We start from the raw sequence: 27,720 nt of genomic DNA, 5'->3' as shown, positions 1-27,720 counted from the left end.
TACTCTGAAATTTTATTCAAATAAATTTTTTAATGCAATTTTTATCTACTTTAAATAATAAACTTTCAATATAAAAATTGATTTTTCTTTAATTCCAACGATTTCAATAAAAAATTTTCTGTCTCCTCTTTTTCTAAACATATTTTTCAATTATATTTATTTACTTTTCACTTATAATTTTTTTAATTAATTCTAAAAGAATTCTAATATTAAGTAGGTATATATTTATTATTTCTCATAATTTTCATTTTAAAAAACCTTTAATATTTAAACTTTTTTTATATTTTTTCATTTTCTATTTATTCTTCTTTTTACTTACCGCAGCATTTTTTTGATTTTCTTTATCCAATAAAAATTCCATTGATTTATGTGGTCTTCTAATACTACCGTGATGATGATTATTTCCTTCAACATCATCATCATCATCGTCATCAATACGATCATTCTGTTGTCTTAATATATTTGCATTTTTATAATTCCTTGTGCTATGATTTGGTCCTAATTCCATAAGACTTTGTGTCTTACCCGATATAACAGTTTCATGTGTATCCAAATTTGTTTCAATTAAACCGATTTTATTTTTATTATTTGTAACACAACCAACATTACCGCCACTAACGCCACCACCACCACCACCACCAGTTTTTGTACCGGCACCAGAACTAGAACTTTTACGTACTTTACCACTTGGTGGTTTTTCATCTGTAAATTGTGTTGGTGGGGGTACATAATCATTATTAAAATTACCATCATAATTATTTTTTATAATATTATTTGTACCGTTTTGTTGCGGTAATTTATTGCAACCGTTTTGCATTTGTATGCCACCGTTACCGCCGCCACCGCCGATATTCATTTTATTTATATTATTATTATTACTATTGTTATTATACGAACCGTTACCGTTCATAGTCTCATCAAACTGATAATCACTTGAATAAAAATAACGTTCATTGTCTAAAAATTTACCAAGATTGTTACCAACATTTATTAAATATGATGTATCACCATCTCTTGGTTGTGATTTAGAACGTTTTTCACGTATAATATTATTAAATTCGCCGTTGTATTGCGCATTATTTTGTCCTGCGCACTGTTGATTATATTGCATTGATAGTAATTTATCTTCAGTACTCATATTATTATTATTACTGTTATTGTTATTATTTTGATATTGTTGTTGCTGTTGTTGATACTGTTGGTGATGTATAATACCTTTTTCACCAATAATAACACGAGGTGGTTGTTTTGGTAAAGGTGGTTTACCAGTCACCTGATTCAACATGTGGTTTGTATTTTCAATAATACCATTATGACCATTTTGTTGTAATTGCTGTTGTTGTTGTTGTTGTTGTTGTTGCTGGTCTTCTTGTTCTTTTTGAATAATATTATTACTGTTACCAGAATCATTTATATTTATTTGATTATTTTGATGTGATGGAATTGGTCCCTTTAATGGAATATAAATGAAATCAGGTGATTCACGTGAATCACGAGAATTCGATGCTGATTTTGTAGATGAATTTGATTTTGATTTAACAGCACCATCAGCAATTGATTTCTTTTTTGAACCACCAAATATATTACGATTATTTTTAACAAAAGTTTGTTGTTGTTCTGTTACAGATGTTGGCATTGGCTCATTCGGTAAGGTTTTTTTAGGTTTACGTCTCAATGAAAATCTAAAATTACCAGCAAATCTTGATAAAAATGATTTATTTTTATCCTCAGATTTTCCTTTATATTTAGTTGTATTCAATAATTCATTACTATGTGCAGGATTCAATGGTACTGTAGTTGCTAGGTGTGGACTTTGAGTATATTCCGGTTTAATAGATTGTGGTGAATTACCAGCAGAACTATAAGTTTTATTTGATTTCGATGAATTTTGAATTTTCTTAGTTGGTGTTGTTATTACTTTTGTTGTTGTTACTGTTGTCACTGTAGTATTATTGTTATTATTATGATTATTATTGGCAGTACCATTTTTGGTACCATTATAATTATAGGTATTATTATTAGTTATTTTTTCACTTTGTATTAAATTTTTTGTTACATTTTTAATATTATTTTCAATATTATGATCTTCATTGAAATTAATACCATTTTGAATTGATGGTAAATTAATTATATTCACATTATTTTGTTGCTCCATTTTTATTTTATTAATTAAATTATCATTGATATTTTCTTTTAACTGTTGCTGTTGTTGTAATTTATTATTACTATTTTTAATATTATTGGAGCTTTTATTTTTATTATTTTCAATATTTTTTTCACCAAAATCACTTTTATCAATTAAATTTTTATTATTATTTTTCTTTAAATTCACCGTATTGATTTCGTTACCGTTATTTATATTATTAATAACATTAGCACTCTCATTACTATTACTTGCTTCATTCGCATTCGTTTTCTTACTGAAACTAGTTTGAAAATGTTGTTCAGTACACGTTCCATTATTATTTAGAACAATCGTTTTGCTGCTATTATTATTATTTGTAGCTTGTTGTGGTATTGTTGTTGTTGTAGTTGTAGTAGATGTAGTAATGATAGTATTACTATTGCTATTATTTTTATTATTTATTATTGTTGCGATCACTTTTTGTGGTTTCTCCATGTTTTTGTTTTGTTGTTGATGATCATTATTGTGATAATCATTTGCAGATGATGGTAATTTTTGTTCTTCAGCAGATGCATTCCATTCGAAATTTGTCTCTCTGAGAACTTTTTTATTCCAACCAATACTATTTGAATCAACAACATCAACATTACTAATACCATTACTATATTTTTCATTAGCTACAGTATTAGCCAAAACTATTGAATCAGTGATTTCTTCGAGTGAATCAGGATCATATGAACCAGATCCAGAACGATCACGAAAACTATATTCAGCAACAACAGGAGAAAAATTAACACTTTTACCTAAAGATTGTTTAGAACCTGATGGCACAAGAATACCCAATTTTTTATCTTGTGGAAGTCTTTGCATTGAATTCGATGCTGATGATATTTTAAGATCATCAAAATCTTCGGTAACTTTATCAACTTTAAACGTATGTAAGTTAGGTGTACTTGAAACGAAACCACGTTTAATTGGAGTCGAATGAATTGGATGTGATGCTTTTTTAATTGCTTCTGTAAGATCTTGTGTTGAAATTTCTTTAGGATCAAAATTACAACGTTCCAAACTTTCAGCATATGATGTTTTCATAATAGATGGATCTACATCAAAAGTTTTTGGTTGTTTAAATTGCTGATTATTTTGATGTGATTTTAAATTTCTTCTTGGTGGTTTTTTAATTGGTGGTCGACTTGGTTCTGCTTGTAAATTTTCATTTTTTACATCTTTTAATTGTTTATGCCGAATTGGTGGACATGGTTTTTCTTCAAATGAAATTTTTTCTGCATCCAGAAAATCTTTTAATTTATCACTATCAACATTTCGATCTGATAATATAGATAAATTTTTATCAAAATTTTCAGAAATTTCATCTAACAAATAATTTCCTTTAGCTGTTTCATTACCACTATCATTATATGAATTTCTTTTTCCAGTAATAATTTCCCTTGAACTTCTTTTTAAATTTGAACCGTCCATTGTTGGACTACTATTGAAATTTTTACCTGAATAATCTAATAGTGTTAAATCTTGATAACTTGCATTCATATAATTTAAACCACTGTTATATGATTTACTATTGCCAGTAAAATTACTATATTCACCACTATATCGTTTCAATTGTTGCTGTTGTTTATTTTTATTTCTTAATATTACGCCAGTATTATTATTATCGTTGTTATAACATTGATTACTATTAGCATATATCGCTCTCTTTTCATTGGCACTATTATTTCCCCTCTTTATGACAGTAGTATCATTCCATGAAAATGATAATTCACTGACATCAAAATTATCGTTATCACTATAAAAGCTATTATTACCGTAACAGTTGCTATCTTCACTACAATTTGCAAGACTTTCATAACCACTACTACTCTGTTGATGATGTAAGAAAAATTGTTTTGATGATTGTTGTTGCGATGATTCTTTTATGACGGCAGTTTTATTGTGACTTTCATCAATTTTATTATTATTGTTACAATAATATTTATTTATATTTTTTTTATGCGAGTAAATGTCACTATCTGAATAAAGTTTAATATCACTACCAAGTAAATTTAAATCCTTTGGTACACTTGATCTTTCAGTTAAGTACTTGTCATCTGTTTGGATGAAAAAATTTAAAATAACTATTAGTTTTAATATTTTTGTAAGATCATTAATAATAAATTAATTTATGAAAAATTTTTATTCTTTTTAGTGAAAATTTACAAAAAAATGGCTGAATTAAACGAGAAAGAGATTTCCAAATTGAAAAAGCAGTAACCTACTTTACATGTAGCTCACTTGTTTAAATTAAAACCTACTTGTAAATTATTAGATTTTCTTAAATATTTTAATAATTTTATTTTCATCCGACCGACCTATTTTGTTAATCTTGAGTAAATAAATTGTAAACAAATTTAAGACTAAAAAACAGATCAGAAAAATTAAAATTCGCTTTATTGTGTTTGCGTATAGAAGAAAACTTTTGTATCATATTGAATTTATTATTTTTAGTTTTATTTTTAATCTGTTTATTTTTTCTTATTTCCACGTTAATTATAAACAATTAAAAAATTATAAATTTTAATTTAAAACAAAACAAAATTACAAAATATACATACATATTTTTTTTTCCAAAGAAATGTTTATGCAAAAATTCTAAAATTTAAACATTTTATTTGATATTTAACAAGTACAACACAAAAAGATTAAATGCATAAATTTTAGAAAAAATAAATGAAATTTATTGCTTTTGAAATGAGATTTTCCATTTTATGTACAAATTATTAAAAGTAAAAAGAATTTTTTCTAATCAATTTGGAGTTTTTCAGATGAATTTCGAGAAGAGACTTAAAATGCAAGCTATTTATGAATTTATTGTGCAAAATTCACGCTGTAATGATTCTAGTCATATAAGAATAAATTTGATTGGACAATTATCACATTCAAACGTCGAAATTATATATCCGGCGATAATTATACAATTCAACTATTTTTGATCCGTTGTATCAAAAATAGTTGAATTGCTATGAAAATTATTAGAACTAGAACAGGTTTTTGATTAAATCATAGCTAATAGATATTTTCAAATAGCTCCTAAGGAAAATTTAGAAAGCAGAAAGGAATGTGGAATTAAATTGAATGGAGCGGAGCTTACAATAATTTGAAAAATATTAAATAAAATCAATATCGCTTGTTTGCGCTGCTGAACTAATTTGCACATTTTAGAAAATCGACTTTTAAGATTTATGAATCCGATTACTTCCAAATGAAAGGATTAATATATTATGTGACTATGGCAGTAAATATATGCGATATGTAAAAATGCACAGACCTCCTATTTCCTTCCTAATTTATTTTGAATGATCTTAACAATTTAACCAGATTTCATTCAAGTGGCGCAATAAAATGCCATAATTATTTATTGTTAACGTTCTATATATGTACGAGTATATAAGCATATTATATTTTAGAAATTGCAATTGAAATTCAATTTTAGCAAAATTTAAAATTAAATTTCTTAAAATAACTTCTAAAAATAATAGATTCTCTATTGCTAATTTTAGATTAATTCAAATTTATAATTTTTAGGACTTTTATAATTTTTAAGTAATTTAATTTAAACAGATGATTTTATTTTTTCTTTAAATTTAGTTAAAAAAATATTTCTGTTTCTATTAAGAATTAAAAAAAAAGTTTCTATTCTAAAATATAATTTTCTAATTGAAAATTATTGAATATTTTACGTCATTGGGTTTAAGATTTTCAAAAAAAAATTTATTTTATATTTTATTTTAGGTAAATTTTTTCTAAATAACCATAAAATTTATAATTTATTATTAAAATGAAAAATGACGAAAAAAAAAATGTGTCATAAAAAATACAAGGCCTCATCAAAAAGAGTTGTTAACGTTATACAAACGAAAAAAAAAATTAATTAATAAAAATAGAGCGAAACAAATCACTTGTTTATCGAAAACGTCTTTCAATGATCATTTAATTAAAATGTGGGATACACAAGGATAAATCGAATTTTCTTTTATTGTAAATTACTCAGAAAATATTTATTCATATTAAAAAAAGTCCCCTTTCATATCACATTTTATTTTCATTATGAATTAAAAGTGACTAATGACACTATGTGAATTATTGTAAATTAAATAATATTTTGACTTCAATTTTTTGTTCATTAATAATAAAATTCTAAAAACAATTTAGGCTAGACAGCAAAATGACGTATTTTGAGTCGAAAAATGGAAATGTGAGAAAATATTTTGATTATAAATAATTTTTTTTTTAAATAATTTCATTTTTTTTAATTGAAAAAATTTTAAATAACATGATTTTCTGCAATTATATCGCATGAAATAAGGGCAAATCAAGTTAATTTCACATAAAAGCCTATATGATTGATTCAGAACCGAATCGATCTAAGGGCGTCTACCAAAATGCAAAACTAGCATCATCTTGACTTATTGAGCAATACGGTTTTAATTACTAAATAAGTCAATTTGACGTTAGAACTGCAGTGGTTTAGTAGACACTCTAACTCACATTAACATCCCATTACAAAAAATTTAGGTTAATTAGGCTTTGATTCTTGATGTCAAACTTATTTTTAAAGGCATTTCCTTTTCTAAATTTTAAAATAATAATTTTTGCTTCTTTTAATTTGTACAAAATCTTTGTCTTTTTGTTTTTCCAAATTTAAATTTGCGTTTTGATAATGATCAGAAAGAAGGTAAAAAGTCAATATCGTAATTGAAGGTCAGATAGATTTAAACTTTCTCTGTTTCTACTTTTTTTGGCCGAAAAAAAATCATTACAAGTAAATTTTAAAACATGAAAGAAAATTCTTATATAAACAATGTAATAAATTCTAATTTTAGAAATTAAATTAAAATACAAAATTACTTTAACATACACACAAACATAAAAAATTTCGTTTTTCTTTCTTTTTTAGAATACCGAACGATGCCAAATTAATGTTCATTCGAAAATTATTAAAGTATCAGGTGTTGCAGAAAAAAAATTAAAGTAAAACGCCAATTTACTAAATTACGATTATTTGCCAAAATAAAGTTACCATATGTTTGAAATTTTTATAAAATTTATGAAAATTTAAAATGCATTTATAAATTTGGAATTAGCTCCAAATTTAATAATATTTGAGGGCATGTACATATATAAATCTATATTAAAATAACTATGTATCAAATTTTCCAACTAAAACAATAATTTATTATAATAGTTAAGCTTGACAGATTTGAAATTTAGAAAATTATTGCGTAAATTATTAAGATTTAAGATTTCAATTAGAATTTCGGTTTTGAAATTTATTTGAAGCCTAGCATAAATGAATTTTCAAATTTTTTTTTTTCAAATGAAATTGAAATTTTCTATAAAATTTACATTAATTTTACTTAATTTATTTGAATAGCTTGAAAATTTTGAAATTTCTAATTAGTTTTGAAAGTAATAATCTAATCATTTCAACAAGTATAATTTTCATAATTAATTTTAGAAATATTCAAATATATTAAAGAAAGTATATTGTTAAAACTACAATTACGTTCAAATTTTTAATTAAACATAACAAATGATTATGGATCGATCTAAAATTACAAAAATTTAAACACTTAATTGTGATATTATGTAAATTAAATACTAAAATTAAATTAATTAATTGTTTTAAACTAATTTTTTAAAATTGTGGCAACTATTGACAATATTATTAGATAGAAAAGTTTTGAAATTGCAAATGGACTTAGGTCCACTACCACTTATAAATTTCTACTAAAAAACTAGTTAGATATAATTATAAATAATTATAAGAATTATAATTATGAAATGTTTTAAGAAAAATAGATGTAGAACAAAATTTTTCTCACATTTCTCGTTTAATTTTTACACTTTTATAATTATAAGCCTTTTTAACAGAAAAATAATTGCAAAAATTAATAAAAAAAATTCTGAAATTTCTTTTTCAATTCGAAAAAACTTCTAAAAATCAAAATATATTTTTCTCTCCCACATTTATATTATTAACAAATTATGAATGAAAATTTTAATAATTTGATTTGATTTTTATAATTTTAAAATATTTTTATTTTTAATTTGAAATTTTTTTTTTGTTAATGAGGAAGAGAATAAATACATTGAATTTTTTTCATTAATTTCTTTACTATTTTGTGTTTTTTGCAATTATTTAAACATTATTTAAAAATTATTGAAAAATTAAACAGAAAACACACTTTAATTTCCACAATTATACAAAATAAATAAAAATATACACAAAAATTAGAATAGAAAAAAAAAATACAAAATCACAACTTGCTGAAATGGCGTAATTTTTATTAAGTTTTCAAAAAAACAAGAAAAAAATTTGAAAATTTTTGGAAAATTTCCAATAAAATTTTCATAAACAGATACAAAGAAAAAATATAAGAATAAAAAAAAAATTTAAATTACTTAAAAAATTTTCTCTTTTTCTTTTTTACTTTCCTCCGCAAAAAATTTTCTTTTAATATTAAAAATTCATATTTAAAAATCAAGGAAAAAAAAGGAAATTAAAAATTAAAAAAAAAATAATTTGAATTTCTTTTTTTCAATATTTTTGAAAAATAAAAGAAATGAGAAAACAAAAATTCTTTATTAAATTTAAAAAAATATTTAAAATAATTTCGTTGTTTTGCTTTCTGTTTTAAATTTTAAGAATAGGTCAATATCGAATTTTGTAAGTTTTCTTTCATTTTGCAAGAAAAAACAAAAAAAATTTTTCTTAATTTGAGAATATCAAAATGCAATTTCACCGGCTGAAATTTTGCATTTCAATTTCATTTATAATTAGAAACAAGAAAAAAAATGTTCAATATTCCAGCCATTTTGTAAAAAAATTCACAGAGAAAAAAAAATTAATTTGCATTTAAAAAAATTTTTTGCACAAATAAACAAAAAGTTATTAAGACTACAAAAAAAAAAAATTATAAAAATGGGAGAGAAAATTCTTAAATTATTTAAAAATGTCTTTTTTTCCCTCTCTCTCTCAGAATTAATTATACAAGTGCAATTAATTTTATATTATAAAATTTTTCTCACCTAACAATAAATTCTCATTTCCGCAATCAAATTCTTTTGTATAACATTTATCCAATTGATCGTAACTTAAACTTTTCTGACCAAATAATAAATTACTATTATTATAATTATTATTATCAATTAAATTTTGTGATTTACTATATTGTATAATAATTGTATCATAATCATTAATAATCGGTTCAGGACTAATACAATCTATACGAAATATTTTATTTTGTGTTGCAATCGATTCATTTTTACATTTATTATTATTTTTTTTCGATATATTCGATTTACAATAATTATTGTTATTATTATTATTATTGTATTTATTATAATTAGAATTATTTGTATCACTATTATTACTGTTATTGTTACTATTATTAGAATAATTTTTAGAATATATTTGATTAGAATTATTTAAATTTTTTGTTTCAATTCTAAAATTATTATTATTTTTATTATTGTTATTTTGATGACGATTTAAATTAGGATCGTATTTGAATTCTTTATTTATTTTTTCTTCTTCATTAATATTAAATGAATACTCCTCGCCACGAACATCTGGTAAACTGGATGATATTGTTGGAAAATATGAATTCAGAGGTGATGTATTTAGAATAGAATCTTTTTTAATAATTGATATTGATTGTGATATTGTTGATGGTGATACTGTTGTTAATGGTGATGATGTATAATATGATGACGATGATTGTGATTTTGATATTAATGAAGAAATTGGTTTTATTCCAATAGCTGAATATGCTGTTGATATTTCTTCATTTATATTATTATGATTTTTATTATTGTTGCTTTTATTATTATTATGAGTATTTTGTGGACATGCGTATTTCAATTCGATTTTATTTAATTGAGCTGATTGAGTAGATGATTTAGAATTATTTTCTCGTAGCGCAAGCGTATTTTTTTCATTATTAAAATCATCAACTACATCATCATCATTATTATTTTTATTTTTATTATTTCGTTGAATTTTCTGATGATTATTATTAATATTATTGTTGCTGTTGCAATTTGCAAAACCATCATTTGCAAGATTTGTAAAAATATTTGATTTTTGTTGTTTATTATTATTATTTGTTTTATATTTTGTTATTGTTGTTGTTGTAGTTGTTGCTGATGTTGATGTTGTTGGCACTTTTAATGTAATAACGGATTTTTGTGTACAATAATCTTCATCACATGATGATGTTGGTGATGATGACGATGAAGATAATGATGATGTTATACTAGACGGTGAAATTGGTGATAGTGATGATATCGATAATGCTGATATTGTTGAATATTTCTCCGGAATTGTTGATGTTGTTGTTGTAGTTGTTGTTGTAATTGTAATTTTTGATGAAATTAATTTATTATTTTTATCTTTATTGTTGCCATCATTATTTTTATTAATATAAATGGCGCCTTGCTTTTTATTGTTATCAAAATCATCATCATTATTAAATTGCATTTGATTTTGTAAAATTTCCGTATCTTCTTTTATGGAATGTTTCATATGTTCATCATCGCTATTTGTTGAACTATCACTACTTCGTCTTGATGGTAGCGGATTATAACGTATATTCTCTAAACTTTTATGATTTTCAAATTCATCTTCTTCACAGAATTTTTCAAAATTCGGTATACTTTTTGATTTTGTTCGTAATGGTTGATAATGTTCACAATAACCGCTATCTTCTGATAAATTTTCAGCTGAACTTTTTGTTCTACTACTACCACTAACACTACTATTACGTCTTGTAATTGAATCTAAACAATGAGTTGGTGTTTGATTTAGTGAACTTGTTGGTCTAGCTAAAATACGTTCTTCATGTGATAAAATACTATTATCACTTGATGATTCTGAATCACTTTTTGAATGTCGTTCCTCACTTAAAGCTCGACTTGTTCTAAATAATATACTTGGTGTATTTTTATCAAAATCTATTTTATCTAAATCATAATATGTTTGATGTAATCTACTATCACTACTTTCAAAACGTTTTAAACTTCCATTTGATCCTCTATAATTTAAATTATTATTTGAATTTTCAGTTGTTGCATCGAAACTTAATAATGATGGTGATGAACCAACTGATGAAGATGATAAATCATTTTGTAATTGACGTTCCAGTGATTCAAATTGTATTAAAGATGATGATCTTGATAATGAATTATATGATAAACTATCTGAATCAGAATATATATTAAAATCATCAAAACGTTTACGAAAAATTGGCAAGTCAGCAATCGGTGAATCCAATAAAGATCCTATGGCTAAAGAATCGCTATTATTATTATTATTATTAGTACTATTAATATTTCGTGATTGAAATTTTCGTATATTTTGTGGACTATCAATAAGACCACTTATCGTATAGGAATTATGATAATTATTATTTGATGCAGATATCGATGATAAGTTCGTATTCGTACTTAAACTATTAGGATTATTAAAGCTATTATTATTATTATTATTATTATTATTTAAAATATTCTTCGTAGATACTGGTGGCGGTAATTTTGATAATGGTAATTGTGATTGCATAAATTCATTATGATTTTGTGATGATGGTGATGAATTAAGTAACAAATTTAAGTCGAGATCACGTCTAGCACGTTTTGCCGGGCAAGCTAATCCTCTCTCTGATATCGAATCTTGATCTAAAATATAATGTGAAATATTAGAAAATGCTTTTTTTTTTGTTTTTATTTTAAATTGTTATATTTTATAATTACCATTAGTTAATTCGATTCTAATCACAGATCCAGTTTCAGATTCTGAACTCCAAGCGCTATTTTCATACTGATTATAACTTTGACTTGAACTTTCTTCATCTTCAGAGGTTTCTTCCATAATTGGTTCCAGCATTTGCCGTGATGATGACAAATAAATGGCATCTAAAATTTATCAAAAAACGTAAAAATACTTTTAGTATAATAAATTATGGAATAAAATAGAAAATTTTTGGATTATTAATCTTATTAGTATTCTTATTAATACTTGATGAATTTGAAAATTTTCGAATTTCGATTTTATTTAAAATATTTCTATTGAAAAGTTGATTTAAAATTATTATTTCAACAAATATTTTAACGCCATCTATGGGAATAATATTTTTTTTTTCAAATAATAAATAAGTGTTACCGGCCTCATTTTATTACCGCAATAAAAAAAATACTGAGCAAATTTGAATTTCTTATAAAAATAATTTTTAAAAAATAATTCAAAAATGCAAAACAATTCATTAATAAATACCTTGTTGATCAAATGATGGTAATAACCAATTTGTATTCTGATGTGATCTATCAAAAATTTCCTCAATATCAAAGTCATCCATTTTTATTGAAAATTTGTTCTCCTTCCTCTTGTTTCTTTTTCGCGCTGCACTACAAATCCTATATACTGTTCTATTATGATTAATTTATGTTATATTCGTAACAATATTTTCGTTATTTTTATGATGTTTTATTTTAATTATAATTTCATTTAAATTCACCATTTGAAATATTAAATGCACCTCATATAAAAAATTTAATTTTAAATTTCAATTTTAATTTAAAGCTCCAAAACAAAAGAAAAAATTAATATTGTTGGTTGAATGATGCGTGTTCATGCGGTATGTACAAAACAAAATTTATTTTTTTCTGACCTATATAGCCCAATTATTTCGATTAACTATGAAGTATATGAAATGAAAATCCACAATGTTCCCTTTTTTGTTCCAATTATTGTTGTTTGTTGGTTTGTATGTTAACAAAATTTACTCCTATACCTATATAATTATAATGAGTATTATTTTTTGCATTCTCTCTTGTTTTTATTGATATAAAAGGTTTTTGTTTTTTGTTTCGTTTCTTTTCGTTTTTTTTCTTTTTTGTTGGTGGCCCTTATTGTTTATTACTAGGTTATGTACAAGAGCTAAAATTTCATAAAACAAAATTGCTTTGCCAGCTAAATATTGTTTGATTTTTTATTGCAAATACGAAATAAAATTCGTTCTCAACGTTTTCGTTCTGTCTATTGTATGTTTTAATGCACCCCCTTTATTATTTTAATTTTAAACTGTAAATGCACCAAATGTAAATTTTTGAATGCTGTAAATTGGATATGTTTATTATATTATTGTTGATTTTTATATTTTATAGTTGTGTAGGAGCTTTTCACTTGTTGATTGGTGTTAGTGAATTATTGTAATGTAAGCTATTTAATTGTAAAGCAATGCTGAAACACAGGTTTCCTTAATTTGCATTTAGTTTCCACTTCGTTTTGTTTCGGCTTTTACTGTTACATTTATGTTATTTCTCTATTGTTATAATTAACTGGCAGCAACTACAAATGAAGAAAGAAAAATAAAAAAAAATTAATTAAAATATCTTTTATCAAACAAGTCGAATTAATTATTTAAAATATACTAAAAATATGTTTGTAAATGTTGAAGTGACACCAAAAAAAAAATTTTACACCGGTGTTCAAAAATCAAAAAAAATCAAGTACTTTTTCTCTTATTGTGATTTTTTTTTCTTTTTTTACTATTTTTAGATTTTTATTTTTTGTTTTTTTTTTATAGAATTTTTCTTAAAATAAAAATAATAACAAATGGTTCTAGTACGTCACAACAGATGGCTAACTATGAAAAACCTGTCTATCTTTCACACTGTTCTCTCTTTACTTTTTTGTTTCTCGCTTAATTGTTTAATAATTAAAAATAGATTCGTATTAAAAATAACAGTGTTAAAAGAATTTTTTTTTTTTCAAATATGTACATAAATTTTTTTTAAAACTTAATTATATGACAATTTTTGACATATGTATTTTTTCCCCATCAAAATAATTTTTAAAATATTTATTAAGAACTCAAAACATTTTTGAGTGTCTTGTTCACTTTTATTGCCTAACAAAATATTTGTTTTTCATACTTATTAATTTTTATTTTTTTAGAATTAATTTATTTAAAATTATAATAATCCACAATGATATTTTAAATTTTAATATTAAGATTGAAAAAACTAAAGTATGTATTTAATAATAAATAATTTTTCTTATCAAATATAAAATATTATAAAAAATTTTATGTAGCGTAAAAATATACAAAAAAAAATGTTATATAGTTTTATTATTTTTTTATTGTAATAAAAAGAAATTAAAATAAAAAAAAAATAGAACACCGCCGTGCTGTCTTAGTTTCTAACTCTACGTTGTTGTTAAAAACATAGCACAGTCAAAAAATTACGAAAAAAAAAGTAGATTAAAAACGATTCACCCCAAAAAAAAATACTCAAAAATACTGAACTCATTTTAAATAAGACACAGGATCATTTTTATGTTCAGCCGTTTCAGAGAGAGAAAAATAATAATAATAAAAATTAGAAAAAGAAACAAAAATATAATTGAAAATTTATTTTAAAATTAAAAAAAAAATAGAGAAAAAGAAAAAACATTAAGTAAAAAAGAGATTATCGCAAAAAGCAAATTAGTATTTGTAGATACCACCAACGTACATATATTTATACGTCAAAATTATTATGGTTATACACCAGCTATAATACGGATACAAAATTTTAAATTAAAATGTTTCAACATTTATTTGATAATTTCAAGAAAATTTAACTATTTGTATGCAAGTAACTCTAATTTGCACTCAATATTTAATGGTAGAAATGTTTTTAAAAACTTTAAATGTGTCTATTGTGTCGCAATGTCGCAATTTTAAAGGTTTATTGATCCATTGTGTCGCAAAGCAAGTTTGACATTTCTGTTCACAGCATATTTTCTATTCAGTCAGAAAGAGAGAAAAACAAAAAATAGACACTTTTGAAAGAAGGTTATAAAATTAATTGTACTATTGTAAAGCTTCGTTGAGAAATTTAATTCCATATCTGCTGTATCACAGATTTTAACTTTTAATTCAGCTTAAAAATAAAAATTACCAACTATATTCAATTTAGTTATAAATATTTTTGAATTAAATTTAAAAAATAATATTACTGCATTATGGAATTCAATATTACATAAACATTTTTGAAAATACTTTCGGTTGTATAACACATTGAAAATAATTTCGGAGTGTATAATTTGTAACTATAAATACAGTTAAAGTATTTGGTAATTTTTTTAAATTTAAATAAGAAATTACTTAAATAAGTACTTTTATTTCTTATAAAAGAATACAATGATTTTTAAATTTATTTGCAATTAAAATTCTATAATTTGCGACATAATAAATTTATTATATATACTTTTAAATACTAGTAACTAATTACAGACCCACATTATTTTTTTTCTTATTTCTAGATATGAGAATCCAATATTTATATTCAATCATCAAAACAAATTCTTTGGAACATTTACAGTCTTACAAGTAAGTATTCATTAAAGTAAGTAATTAATTACATTCGTCTTACATTATAAGTACTCATTCTAATTTATTCTCTTTTTAGGTTTATAATTTTTAAATTGAAGAGAATCAAAACAATAACAAGCAAAACTACAAATTTTTAAAGGTCAATTGAGAAATAAAGATTGTATTGACAAAAAAAAACTCTCAATTAAATATGAAATGAGTAACTTAAGAAGAATTTGATTTTATTGCAATTTTTTCAATATTTGCAATATTATTTTTTAAGAAAATGAAATATGAAACTTTGTTAATTTAAAAATTATGTCTTAATAAGAAAAAAAAGCTAGAATAAACATTTTATTAAAGAAATTCGATACAAAAAAAAAAAATTGAATATCGAATCCGATTTATGAAATCGAATAAATATTTATATATATTACATACACATACATACATATTTTAATACGTAATGTCAGCATTACGTAAACCTACGTAATGTCAGAAATTAGTCATACCAACTTATTGCACACAAATTTTTTTTTTCATTACAATAAACTTAATATGAATTTCATAATATTAATGATTAATTAAATTTGTTTTGATACAAACAAATAAAATAAAATTTCAATTATAATGAAAACAGAATGAAAACAAAAGAAAATAAATGTTTGAAAAACAAAAAAAAAAAAATTTCAAAAATTCTAAATGTGATGATGCTTTTTGTATATATCCGTACAATATCCACCAAATGTCGTCGTACAGTTAAAAATTTTATCTTTATATATTATTTTATTCTAATTTATTCAAGTATGCATATATGTATGTGTAAATATCTATTAAATATAAATATTATGTAGTACCTATATTTATATAATATTTTATGTATTTACATAATAATATTATTAATACGTTTTGTATAAATAATTTTAGAAAATTAAAACGAGGTGAAATTAAAAAATTTTGTGCGATTTGTAAAAAGTTGAAGGAACACAATTTTTATAATTATTTTAAATTAAAATATCATTACCTTCAAATTGCATATTTTTAGGGACTGTTGTCTTAAATTCTTACATTACATTATTTTATTGCAGTAATTTATTCAATATTGTTAAATTTAAAGTTATTACCAACATAGATTAAAATTAAGAATATTAAAAAGTAAGACAACTTTAAAATTACAGCAATACAAAATGGTATGGCTCAATTATAACTTTAAAAATACACTTTCAAATATACTTTAATTTCTATAAGTACCTACCATAAAAGTATTACTGTAATTATGAAGTAAGTCAGGAACTGTTATAAAAGAAACAAAAATAACGGTTTTTAAATGTTTTATGTTTGATTTTAGCTTTGTTCATGTACATATGTATAATGGGATGGTAACAGTTTCATACATGTATGTCATACAAATTTTATAAATTTTAAGTGTCAAGAATTTCCTTTAAAAAACTAATTAATTTTGTTTTTTTCTTAAATACTTATATGTATGTATGTATGATATAATATTTAAAATATAACAAAAGCACTATAAAAAATTTTAAACTGTACTCTCGAAAAAATTTTTTTTCTCAAATTATACTATCATTGTTAATAAATTATCATACAAAAACACAGCGGTTTCACATCCTAGAAAAAAAAAAAATTTATTACTCTAAAAAAAAATTTCATGCATAAAAATTCACAAATATTTTGAAATCACAACATAAATATCATACGAGTACAAAAACACATTTCCGTACGTATATGTATGAATGTATGTGAACACATAAATTAGAAAAATTTACGTACATATGTACATGGAATTGCATAAATAAATTATAGATATCGTATATAGGGTATAATATAAAGAAGTGAAAAGAATTTTAATGTGATCAAGTCAAAAAAAAAAAAAGAGCGTACATTAAAAAATTCCGAATAGGAAATAAAATTGTATTAAGCATATTTTTGTGAAATGTCATAAAATATTTTATAATTTTATACAAAATTACTCTCTCTCTCTCCCTTTCTCTCTCTGTCTTCTCTATGCTATTGTAAATGCAATATACTATTCTCTTATAATAATATATGTAAATATATAACAGATAGACAAGTTTTATAATTAGATTAGATAGATAAATTTTATAAATTGTATTATATTAGTATGTAAATAGGTACATTAAAAAATTTATGTTATGATGGCAACACTCTATCTGATCACTTTAATATCATAATAACAGCATATTTTAAACTAACAAAGTTGCAATGCAATAAATTAATGTTATAAAAAAATATTATGAAGAGAAAAAAAAAATTTTTTTTTTTAATGTGTCAACATAAATGTGTCAAAATAAGTCACCTTACCTCACACAATGCTGCTACAGATCGCGATTATATATACTCGTATATATACATACATACATTCAATTATATGTACGAATATATAAAATTATACCGTATATATCACTTCAAATAGAAGAGAACACAAAAAGAGAAAAAAAAAAAGAAAACAAAAACCGATAAATTCAAATAGTTGTCAGAAATTTATTGTTTATTTGAGCGTATAACAGATTCTTAATTATTTTTTTTTTTTGTTATATATTTTTTATGTGTGCTTGCGTGTTTTTAATGTTTTCGTTTAAGTCGTTCACTTATTTTCGAAAAAATATCAATTTAATTTTTTAATTTTGAAAATAAAAATTTCGTTTACTCTTTTTTTTTTTAATACGTCAAAAAATTCGATTATTTTATGCACAATTTTTAAAATAATGACATTTCGAATTAAAAATAAAACGTCAAATTTATTGCAAAATTTTTTTTTTTATTTATTAATATTTTTTATTTAAAATTTTGAATTATTTTTAGAAAAATCACTTTGAAAAAAGAACAAATTTAATTTTAGATAATTTTGAAAATTGCACAAAAAAAAAAAAGAAACACACAAAATGTAAATGAAACATGAAATTTTATTAATTTTTATGATTTTTTTTTTATTAAATGAAAGTTCGTTTGAAAAAAAATTCGCTTGCGTATTGTTGAACGTTCTATGAAAATTTGAATTGTTTTTTTTTTCATTTTGCCTCAAAAAATAATAAAAATAAAAAAAAAAACATAAAAATTGATTATATTTTTATTATTATGTTTTTTTTTCTCTTAATTGGCCTTAAAGTGTGAGTAAATTTGGTTTTTTTTTTTTTATTTTTGGGTAGAAATTTTTAAAAGTATTTTTTATAATGTTTTATTATTGTACATAATTAAAAAAAAAAAAAGTTTTGGTATTAATGTTTTTAGGGTTGGTATTATAAAAATCTTAGAAATGTTGTAACACTTTGCGTCAGGCAGTGTTATCTTACCCAAAGAAAATTAAAATTTTATATGTGTACTTCTGTTTATACGTCAGTTTCAAGCGTACTTGAAGCCTATTTTATGTCCATATAAGCTTTAATTGACTTGAAGACGGTTTCACTCAAATCGATCAAAAAACTTTACTTGAAATGTAATAGATAAACAACATTTTCGGGTAATCAAACTGACACAATATAAATGCAGGTTGAGATTCGTGATGTTTTCAAGTTAAGGGGCCTCACTATGTAATTTGATTTTCGTGAAACGATTTTCGTATTCGGAAAAGTGGTAAAGTAGTACCAATCAATTCAATACCAATCAAGCAAATACAAAAATCGTTTCACGAAAATCGAATTATAATAGTAAGGCACAAGTACTCAAGTTTCCATATCAACTAATATTTAAATTTTCGACCAAAAATTAGAGTAACATTTTTTTTTTTAAATTTAACAATTTTTAAGTCATATATGAAGGAATATTGAAAAATTGCACTCAAAATAATGAGAGTCATTATTACGTCAAATTTGTATATTTCACTCAAAATATTAAAATTACTTTTTCTATTTAAGATAGCCATTGATATAAATATATTGAACTAATTTATTGCATAATATATAACTCAATTATTATACTCAAAATTACGAAGAAGAAAATATCGTCATTACCACCTTATTATTGTAATGAATAAAATTTAATACAAAATAAATAATGCCTCATAATTGAATTATTTTCTCCTACTTTTATTTAAGTATTTTCAAAATTCTACGTAATATTTTGAAGAGTTTACAAAAAAAAAAAAAATACCATCGTAATTATGCTAAACTAATATTTTATAGGTTTAGTTCATTTATTTTAACAACTTTCTTGTTTAATTCTCAGACATAATATATTTCATTATAAATACATTGCATACTTTTAGGGAAACTAAATAAGAATTTTAAATAATCTTAAGTGATAAATTAAAAGCTTTTGCTAAAGAAATAATTCACTCATTTGAGCCGAATTCACTAATTTGAGTTTGATATAAATACGACGGCAAAAAAATCAATTGAACTCTTCTCTGTCAAATTTTTGTAATTTCTCTGTTAAATTTTGAAAATTTCTCTGTCAAATTTTTTAACTTTCTCTGTCAAATTTTAGTCATTCCGTCTTAAAATGCGTATAAAAGTTATTGTAATCGGTCACAGATTCTGAACCATAGAGACAGACAAATTAACGTACAATGCAAAATTAATGAACACACATTTAATTGAAAATTTTCTTAGAAATGTACTAAAAATGGATCATTCTTCCACAAAATATATGTACATACTTTACACTCATACAAAAATTCATATGTACATATGTATGTAAAATGAAAATTTCATTAAATTATTATGCATAAATTAAAATTGGAAAAAATGACGCATGCTATATGCAAAAAAAAAAAATTAATAAGTAGAAATCTAAAATATACACGAAAAACAAAATTATTTTGGAGTATCATAAATAAGTGGGGGAGGGGGGGCGGAATAGTAAGGGAAGAGAGGGAGATCCATTCTGTTTTTGATCAGAAAAAATTACTTTTTTTTGTAATCATATTTAATGATAAAAAGAAGCCGCGCTTACGTTAAAAAGAGGAAGAATTTGTTTATCTTATTTATTGTAGAGCAGAGAAGAGTAAAAAATAAAAACATTAATATTTTTCTTCTTTAATTCTTTTCTTGTAGTTTTTTTTGGCAAGACTTTGACCGGAAAACATTATAACCATAATAAAATTAATTTTTTTTTTTTTTTTAATTTTTTATTCCTGTATTTTTTAAATAAAATGAAGAATTCTTTAATGTTTACGCGTTATAAAATTATTGTGCATATGATTAAGCAAAAAAAAATTAAAAAATAATAAAAAGAAATTCAAAGAGAATTTTTTAACACACCAATTAATAATAACAAATCTTTTAATTCGCATTAAAATCCTGTCAGTCACTTAAAATTTTTAGTTTACCTTCTTTTGATTCAAATATCGTAATTAAGTTATTAAATTTAATTTAACAGAAATCAAATTTATTCTTAATTATTCAAATAATCCGAGTATTCTGATCCTTGAAGGCGCATGACATTTACTTACAAGACATTTAAGTATTTAAAAGAATATATTTTGAAGGCGTGAATTGGTTTGTGCCCATAATAATAATTTTTGAATTTTTGCATTAAATACGAGTATGACATTGATTACGAAATGCATTGGTAACTACTACTATTGGAATGAATTAACAATTTCAAAAAATTTCTCACAGAAATCTTTTCATTGTAATAATTTTAATTTAATTGTGAGAGTAAAATTTAATTTCTAATATAATAAACTGTATTATTTAAAGATCATTTTGTTCTCTTCAGAATTTAGACCTCAAAGAGTAAAAAATTGAATGAAACATCGTTTACTGGAGATGAATGTACATATAGGAATTTTTTAATTTGATCGTAAATGGTTTCGTTAAATTTCAAATGGTAATTTCTTAGCAAAAATAATATTATTTCCGTAGCATAAGTTTTTCAAAAAAAGAAATTTGACATTTAATGTTTTCCAATTTGTTTATCTCTCTCTTTTTGCTTTCTCTTTCTAAATTTCGTTAAGGTTTTTCTACTAATATTGAAATTTACATTAAAATTAAAAAAATTCATTTTATATCTAAAATAAAAGGAAATTACACTTAAATCCATTTTGCTCATTAATTAATTGGTCTTTAATGTCAATTTCGATAATATAATATAATGTTTACATAATTGATTGTCATCGATCATCGTTACTCATACATACATACTCTCATCTGATCATGAATACCGTTACAAAAATAATACTGTTATAAGCATAAGATATGTTATTTACTGAATTCCGATTTATCTATTCTTCCTCCCTCTCAAAACAACAACAACAAAAAGAAGAAAATGAGCGAAACACAGCAACAAATTAAAAATTATCAGCGTTTTTTTTTTTAAGTTAAATTTAATTACAGTATTTGTATTTTATTTCTGACATTTAATTTGACCTCGGAATATCTTTAAGAAAATTTATTATTAAAATAAAATTTTATTATTTCAATGATAGAGATCGGTTCTCATACTCCCATGTAAGTATGTATGTACTCTCTTCTACATACATATAAATGGGGATTATTTTTATTATAAAGTTGGTCATCAATTTTTATTTTTGCTATATAATGTATACGTTACGTATACGTATGTGTACATTACCCATAAAAACCGTATACTTAAGAGATAAGATGAAAGACACATCAAATGTGTCTGTTTTATATTTTCTACATTTTTCTTTTTGTGTTTTTTTTTTCTTGATATTTTGACGCAATATGAAAGCAAGGATGATGATTCATTCATATTTTAAATATTTGGCTTTTAGTCCATTTTACTTTTCATTTTCTTATTATTATTATTTTATGTTCTTTAAATAAAAAATATTATGTTTGATAATAATTTTTCTGGAAATAAAATTGTTTATATCTACTACACTGAGAAAAAATTAATTTTTAAATTATTGTTGAAGAAATTAATTAACAAACTCAAAAATTACTAAATCTATATTGTAATTCTGAAATTTTTCTCTTAATTCTTGAATAAACTGAGAAAAATTGAATGAGAGTAAAACTTGACTTGAAATGTGTCAGAACATTAAAGAATAAGAATATCGAAATTTTATCGTATCCAGTAAATGAACTCACCTTGAACAATTTTCAACTCATGTTGAAAAGCGAACAAAATATAAATATGTAATCAAAAATATAAAATTACTTGAAATTTATTCATTTGACATTGAAGTTACACAGAAATTATTGAATGTGCAATTATAGAGTAAATTTTGTTGCTTAATTTCTTTTTATGTACTTAATTTTTTTAATAGTGTAGATTTACATTAATAATAATAATAATAGAAAATGGTGAATATATTACATAGAGAATTTTATAAAGTATCAATGCCAGCATTTAAATAAATAAATAAATTGAAATTATCAGTAATTAAATATTTATAATATTGAAGTACATATACATACATGCTTATTTATGTTCGATAAATTCGATAAATTGAAATTGTGTATTTTTTTTTCAGTTTTATGTTTATTATTTCCAGTTATTGAATTAGTTGTATAGAAAGAAGAATATTATTTGTGTATATCGTAAAATCTTTATAATATCGTAAAATTATTTTCGTATATCGTAAAATCATTTTAACAACGTAAAAATATTCGATATTTTAAAAGCCCAGGCGGACATGTAATTTTTAGTTTAGTTAATCATCATACATATTGTATGATACATGTATAACATACAAAATGTCTATTGAATTTTTTATTTCAAAATTTTTATTGAACTTTTATTGTATTATATTTCATAGGTTTATATTCAAACGTGCACAACATGCAACTATTTGATCGTATGCAATTAAGCAATCAAACAGTTTGTATTTTCTTTTTTTATAAATTTACAAGCAAGCTCTAATTTGAAAATTAAAAATTGTATGTTTGCCTAAGCTTCTAATTTTATATGTATTTCAGGATTGCGTATAACATGTGTTACGATATTAAAAACCGATATATGTCAAACTGTCTATTTAATATGTATGTACATACATAGATGACAGAAATATTAGGAAACGTTCTGTATTTCATTTTTCATTAAAAACGTATCCAACGTGTTAATTTCTTCAACTTCTTCAATTTTAAATTAAAAAATCAATATTTTTTTTTTTTATTTTCAATTGCAATTTCTCATTTAAATGACATTTATGTCATATCTTTAAACAATCGTTTAATTACATACATACGAATATGTACACATTTAATAATGTACAAAACTTTTATTATCAATCATCATACATTTTGTATGATACATGTATAACATACAAAATGTCTATTGAATTTTTTATTTCGAAATTTTTATTGAAATTTTATACAAATTTCTATTATTTTTTTTTATAATTTTCACTAAAATATTAATTATTTCCTGTCAATTATCCAAAATTTTATTATTTTACATAAAATATTTAAATAAATAAAATTAATTAATCTATCATCTATCCATACCTTCAAGGCAATAAAAATTTTAACACTAACACTTTTTTAATTACTTATTTAGTATTTTGTATTACAACACTGTTGTTGAAAGCATCTATTGCAAATTTGTTTTTTTTATTGCGACAAATAAACTAAATGGTCAATAAACTTTTATAAATTTTAGAAAATTAACAAATTTAATGACTTTCAAAACAAAAAATTTTTTGTATATTTTGCACAAAACTATACGACATAAAAAAAAACGACATACAACATTTTGTAGGAATGTATGTATAAAAATTTTAACTATATTAATGCAGTATAACATTTATATACATACAAATTCAATTGATTAATGAAGGTTCATTGCAAAATAATCAAACTATCCCATTATTTAAAAAAAAAAAAATTTTATTTTTTACCTTTCTAATTCTCACAAAAATATGTAAGTAGTTATTTTATTTTGTTTTAACTATTGGGACATTGTTTAATATTATTTAATGTTTTCAACATGTTTTCATGCAACTGTTATACAAACTATGTAGTTATATATTTATAGCTTTTTTGTTTTGTTATGTTGCTTGCTGTACTCAAACAAAAAATAATTCCCAGAGATATTAAAAATTTTGGAATATTATTAATTTATTGGCTCTCATTGTAAAATATACCCAGTAATTATTGTTATATTTTATATATTAATAATTAATTTAATATTATAAAATAATTAGTTTTAAGTTAAGAAATATTTAAGAAAAATATTACCGAATTTCAACACTGTATTGAAAACACTAATTTATTTTAAATAAGAACTTGTGTTTTGAGGCTCTCTATAATAAAATTATATAAGTATATACAAATTGTGTGCTATTAATTATCACAAATTTAATTATTACTCTATTAATAATAATAATAATATAAAAATAATATTATGACAGTACAAATGCAATAAAAATAATTATTATTATATTGTTATTGTTTTATTGTTATTAGATGAGAAGAAATGGGAAAAAAAAGGAAATTATGAGAGAAAGTGAAATTGTTTTTTTTTTTTTTGTATTGAATTTTTCTCTGATTAGATATTAAAGCCGAGAGGTGTGTTTACACGTAGTTTAAAGTATAGGATGCAAAATAAATAGAAGAAAAAAATAATTCAATTAAGAGTTATGCACAAGCACAATAAAAGTACTATGAGAGAAATTTTTTTTTTAATTTTTTTTTTATTTCTAATTAATTGTCATAAAAATTAATGTTTTTTTTATTGTCACAATAAAATTTTAATATAATTTTAGTTTAAGGGGAATTAAATTGTTATTGTAAGAAAAAAAAAAAGAGAGTTTAATGACGTTACAATTGAATACTTAATTATTGTGAATTAAAAGCTTTAATTTAATTATTAACAAATAATATGGAACAAAATTTGAAAATTATTTTCTAAGTAATTGTAAAGATAATTGAAGACTTTTAATGCGTACTGTGCTTTGTTGAAAGCAAAATTTTTTGTATTGTCCACATTGTATTTGTTGTTTAACGTAATTTTGCCTCTATTTAAATTAATTCTAATTAACCAGCAGTTAGATGTCTCTTACAAATTCTTAAATACACAAAATTAAATTTAATATAATATGCGTATAACATAATTCAATTCTTATTTAATACTTCTTACAGTTAAAATTTGTTAAATAAGTATAAATCAAACTTGTTGTAATGACAAATTATTTAATGCTCATACATATACTGTATATATATGTATGAAATGTTGCATTGGAAAAATTTTTTTCTGATTCTAGTATTATAAAATGTACTATAGAATTCGAAATTGTCAAAATTGCAGCAATAATAGTTTAGAATAAATATTTTCGCTGAAAATTGAAAATATTTTTAAGGAAGCAAAACCATTTTGTATGATCATACAAATTGATTAATTTATAATATGAAATCAAACAAATGCATTTGATTTATTTAGAGGTCGTAATAGAATTTTGAACTTAAAAATCTAATCAAAATTATTAACCTAAAAATTTACATATACTCGTACCTATTATTTTTTTAGTTAAAATTTTTTCTCTTTAAATTAATTAGTGATTTAATATTAGATAGATATCTTTGTATATTTTCGCTTTTGAAGTTTTTCGCTATGACCTAAAAATTAAACATTTTGAACCCACATAATGAAAAGAATACTTTATATAATATTTTTAATTTTAACGCTAATCAAGGAAACAACACTCATCAACAATAAAAAATGAAATTTCCGTACATGTATAACGTACATACACACTTATATAAGAGTAATAATCATGAATAATATTCTTGTTTAAATTTTAATACCTACGTCGTAAGTTGTTGTCGGACTATAAAGTGCATTCATTTTATTATGTATATTTAGTGGAGATCATTGTGATTTACATAAAATTTATATTATGACGGATATGCAATCTACGTTATACATGTGAGTGTGTGTGTGTGTGAATAATATACTCACATTGTTTTTTTATTATGTCATTTAAGAGAAGAGACTTATTCTAATTCATTTTGATTATAAAAGAATATTATTTTCATTTATTATGTCATCGCGATCGTATTCACAAAAAAAAAAATTTTTCTTTTAATTTTCGCTTTTTATCTTTTCATTAAAAAATGTTGACCATTCCGATGCAATGCAATTATTTTTAGTGCGTATTGGAGTATGAATGAAAGCATACTTTTAATTAATGAGTTTAAAAAATATTTATAAAATTAATATTAAATATGCATTCGAAATTATAACTAAGGCTAAATTTGAAATATCAATTATAATACATGGATGGATCCATTAAAAATCGAAAAAAAAAATTAAATTATAAAAGGGCTCCAATAAAAATTATTTGACAGCAACTTTAAAACTACAATTACTTACGTATAAGTTTACACAAAAATTTTAAATTTCATATTTAGCAATTGAGAATTCATGCTTATTTCTCATTCACAAAACACTCACTCAAAATGTCAGTGTGACATTTGCAATTAATAAGTAAATTAGTTAATATGTGCACATGAATTTTGTCTTCGCACATCCACTCAAATTTTTTCAGTAATACAAGGGTTTTTTTTTCAACATAATCATTAATACCGATTAGTATTTACAATTATAACTTAATATATTTTTTTAGATTTAAACGACAACTTGTGATTCTTATGAAGTATAACACACTTTATAAGTATGATTGTGTATATACACACAATATATGTCAAATAATTACATACACATAAATTCATAAATAATTAAGAAGATTTTACTTAAAATTTTGTATCAATTAAATAATTTAGGTCTTTTACATTACCGACCATTTATTCTTAATAAATTTTGAAATTTTTTACTAACTGGAAGTTGTAATTTATGTATATATTAAATTTTATATATTGTAATAATTTAGATCTACAAAAATTTTAACTTATGTTTTGAAAACATTAAATATAAGAATTGAACATATTTCAAAATGTCAAAATGCTACGCAAGACACATTACTTAAGTTACGTAGATGTGCCCGCAACGTTTTTACAATTAAGCGGTAATTGTAAAACTATAATTTGCATATCTGTCTTAGCGCTAAAAGAAATTGTTATTGCTCTTGCAATCGGTGTTTACACTAGGTTGTCATACAAATTGTTATATTCATGTTGTCATCATGCAATATTTGTAGACTACCTAGATTATTTTATATTTATACACTTTACGAACAATAATTTACTTCAACAATATTTCAATTACCAATATAACAGAAAAGAATAATGTCAAAATTTAGTACTTAAACTATGTCGCGACACAATAAAATCTAAATAA

The 27,720-nt window shown here is 22.6% G+C and overlaps 1 protein-coding gene across 8 annotated transcripts in view; it reads right to left on the bottom strand.

The window, feature by feature from the left end:
• LOC129616251 (probable WRKY transcription factor protein 1) overlaps positions 1-27,720 on the bottom strand; it is a 128,035-nt gene that overhangs the window by 82,265 nt on the left and 18,050 nt on the right. For 3 of the 8 annotated variants that reach the window (XM_055531807.1, XM_055531830.1, XM_055531858.1), the window contains exons 1-5: positions 13,692-14,054; positions 12,453-13,526; positions 11,933-12,094; positions 9,212-11,857; positions 320-4,230 (exon numbers count right to left, since the gene is read on the bottom strand). In XM_055531807.1, the coding sequence (XP_055387782.1) occupies positions 320-4,230; positions 9,212-11,857; positions 11,933-12,094; positions 12,453-12,534 (6,801 nt within the window). In that variant the 5' untranslated portion in view covers positions 12,535-13,526; positions 13,692-14,054. Of the gene's footprint in view, positions 1-319; positions 4,231-9,211; positions 11,858-11,932; positions 12,095-12,452; positions 13,527-13,658; positions 14,055-14,113; positions 14,199-17,877; positions 17,900-27,720 lie in introns of those variants that run through there. The other 5 variants (XM_055531822.1, XM_055531847.1, XM_055531813.1 and 2 more) reach the window with 5 other exon arrangements.

The sequence above is a fragment of the Condylostylus longicornis genome, unplaced genomic scaffold, assembly GCF_029603195.1.
Source record: "Condylostylus longicornis isolate FDR11 unplaced genomic scaffold, ASM2960319v2 ptg000005l, whole genome shotgun sequence".
NCBI lineage: Eukaryota > Metazoa > Arthropoda > Insecta > Diptera > Dolichopodidae > Condylostylus > Condylostylus longicornis.
This window is presented reverse-complemented; position numbering and strand designations above follow the sequence as displayed.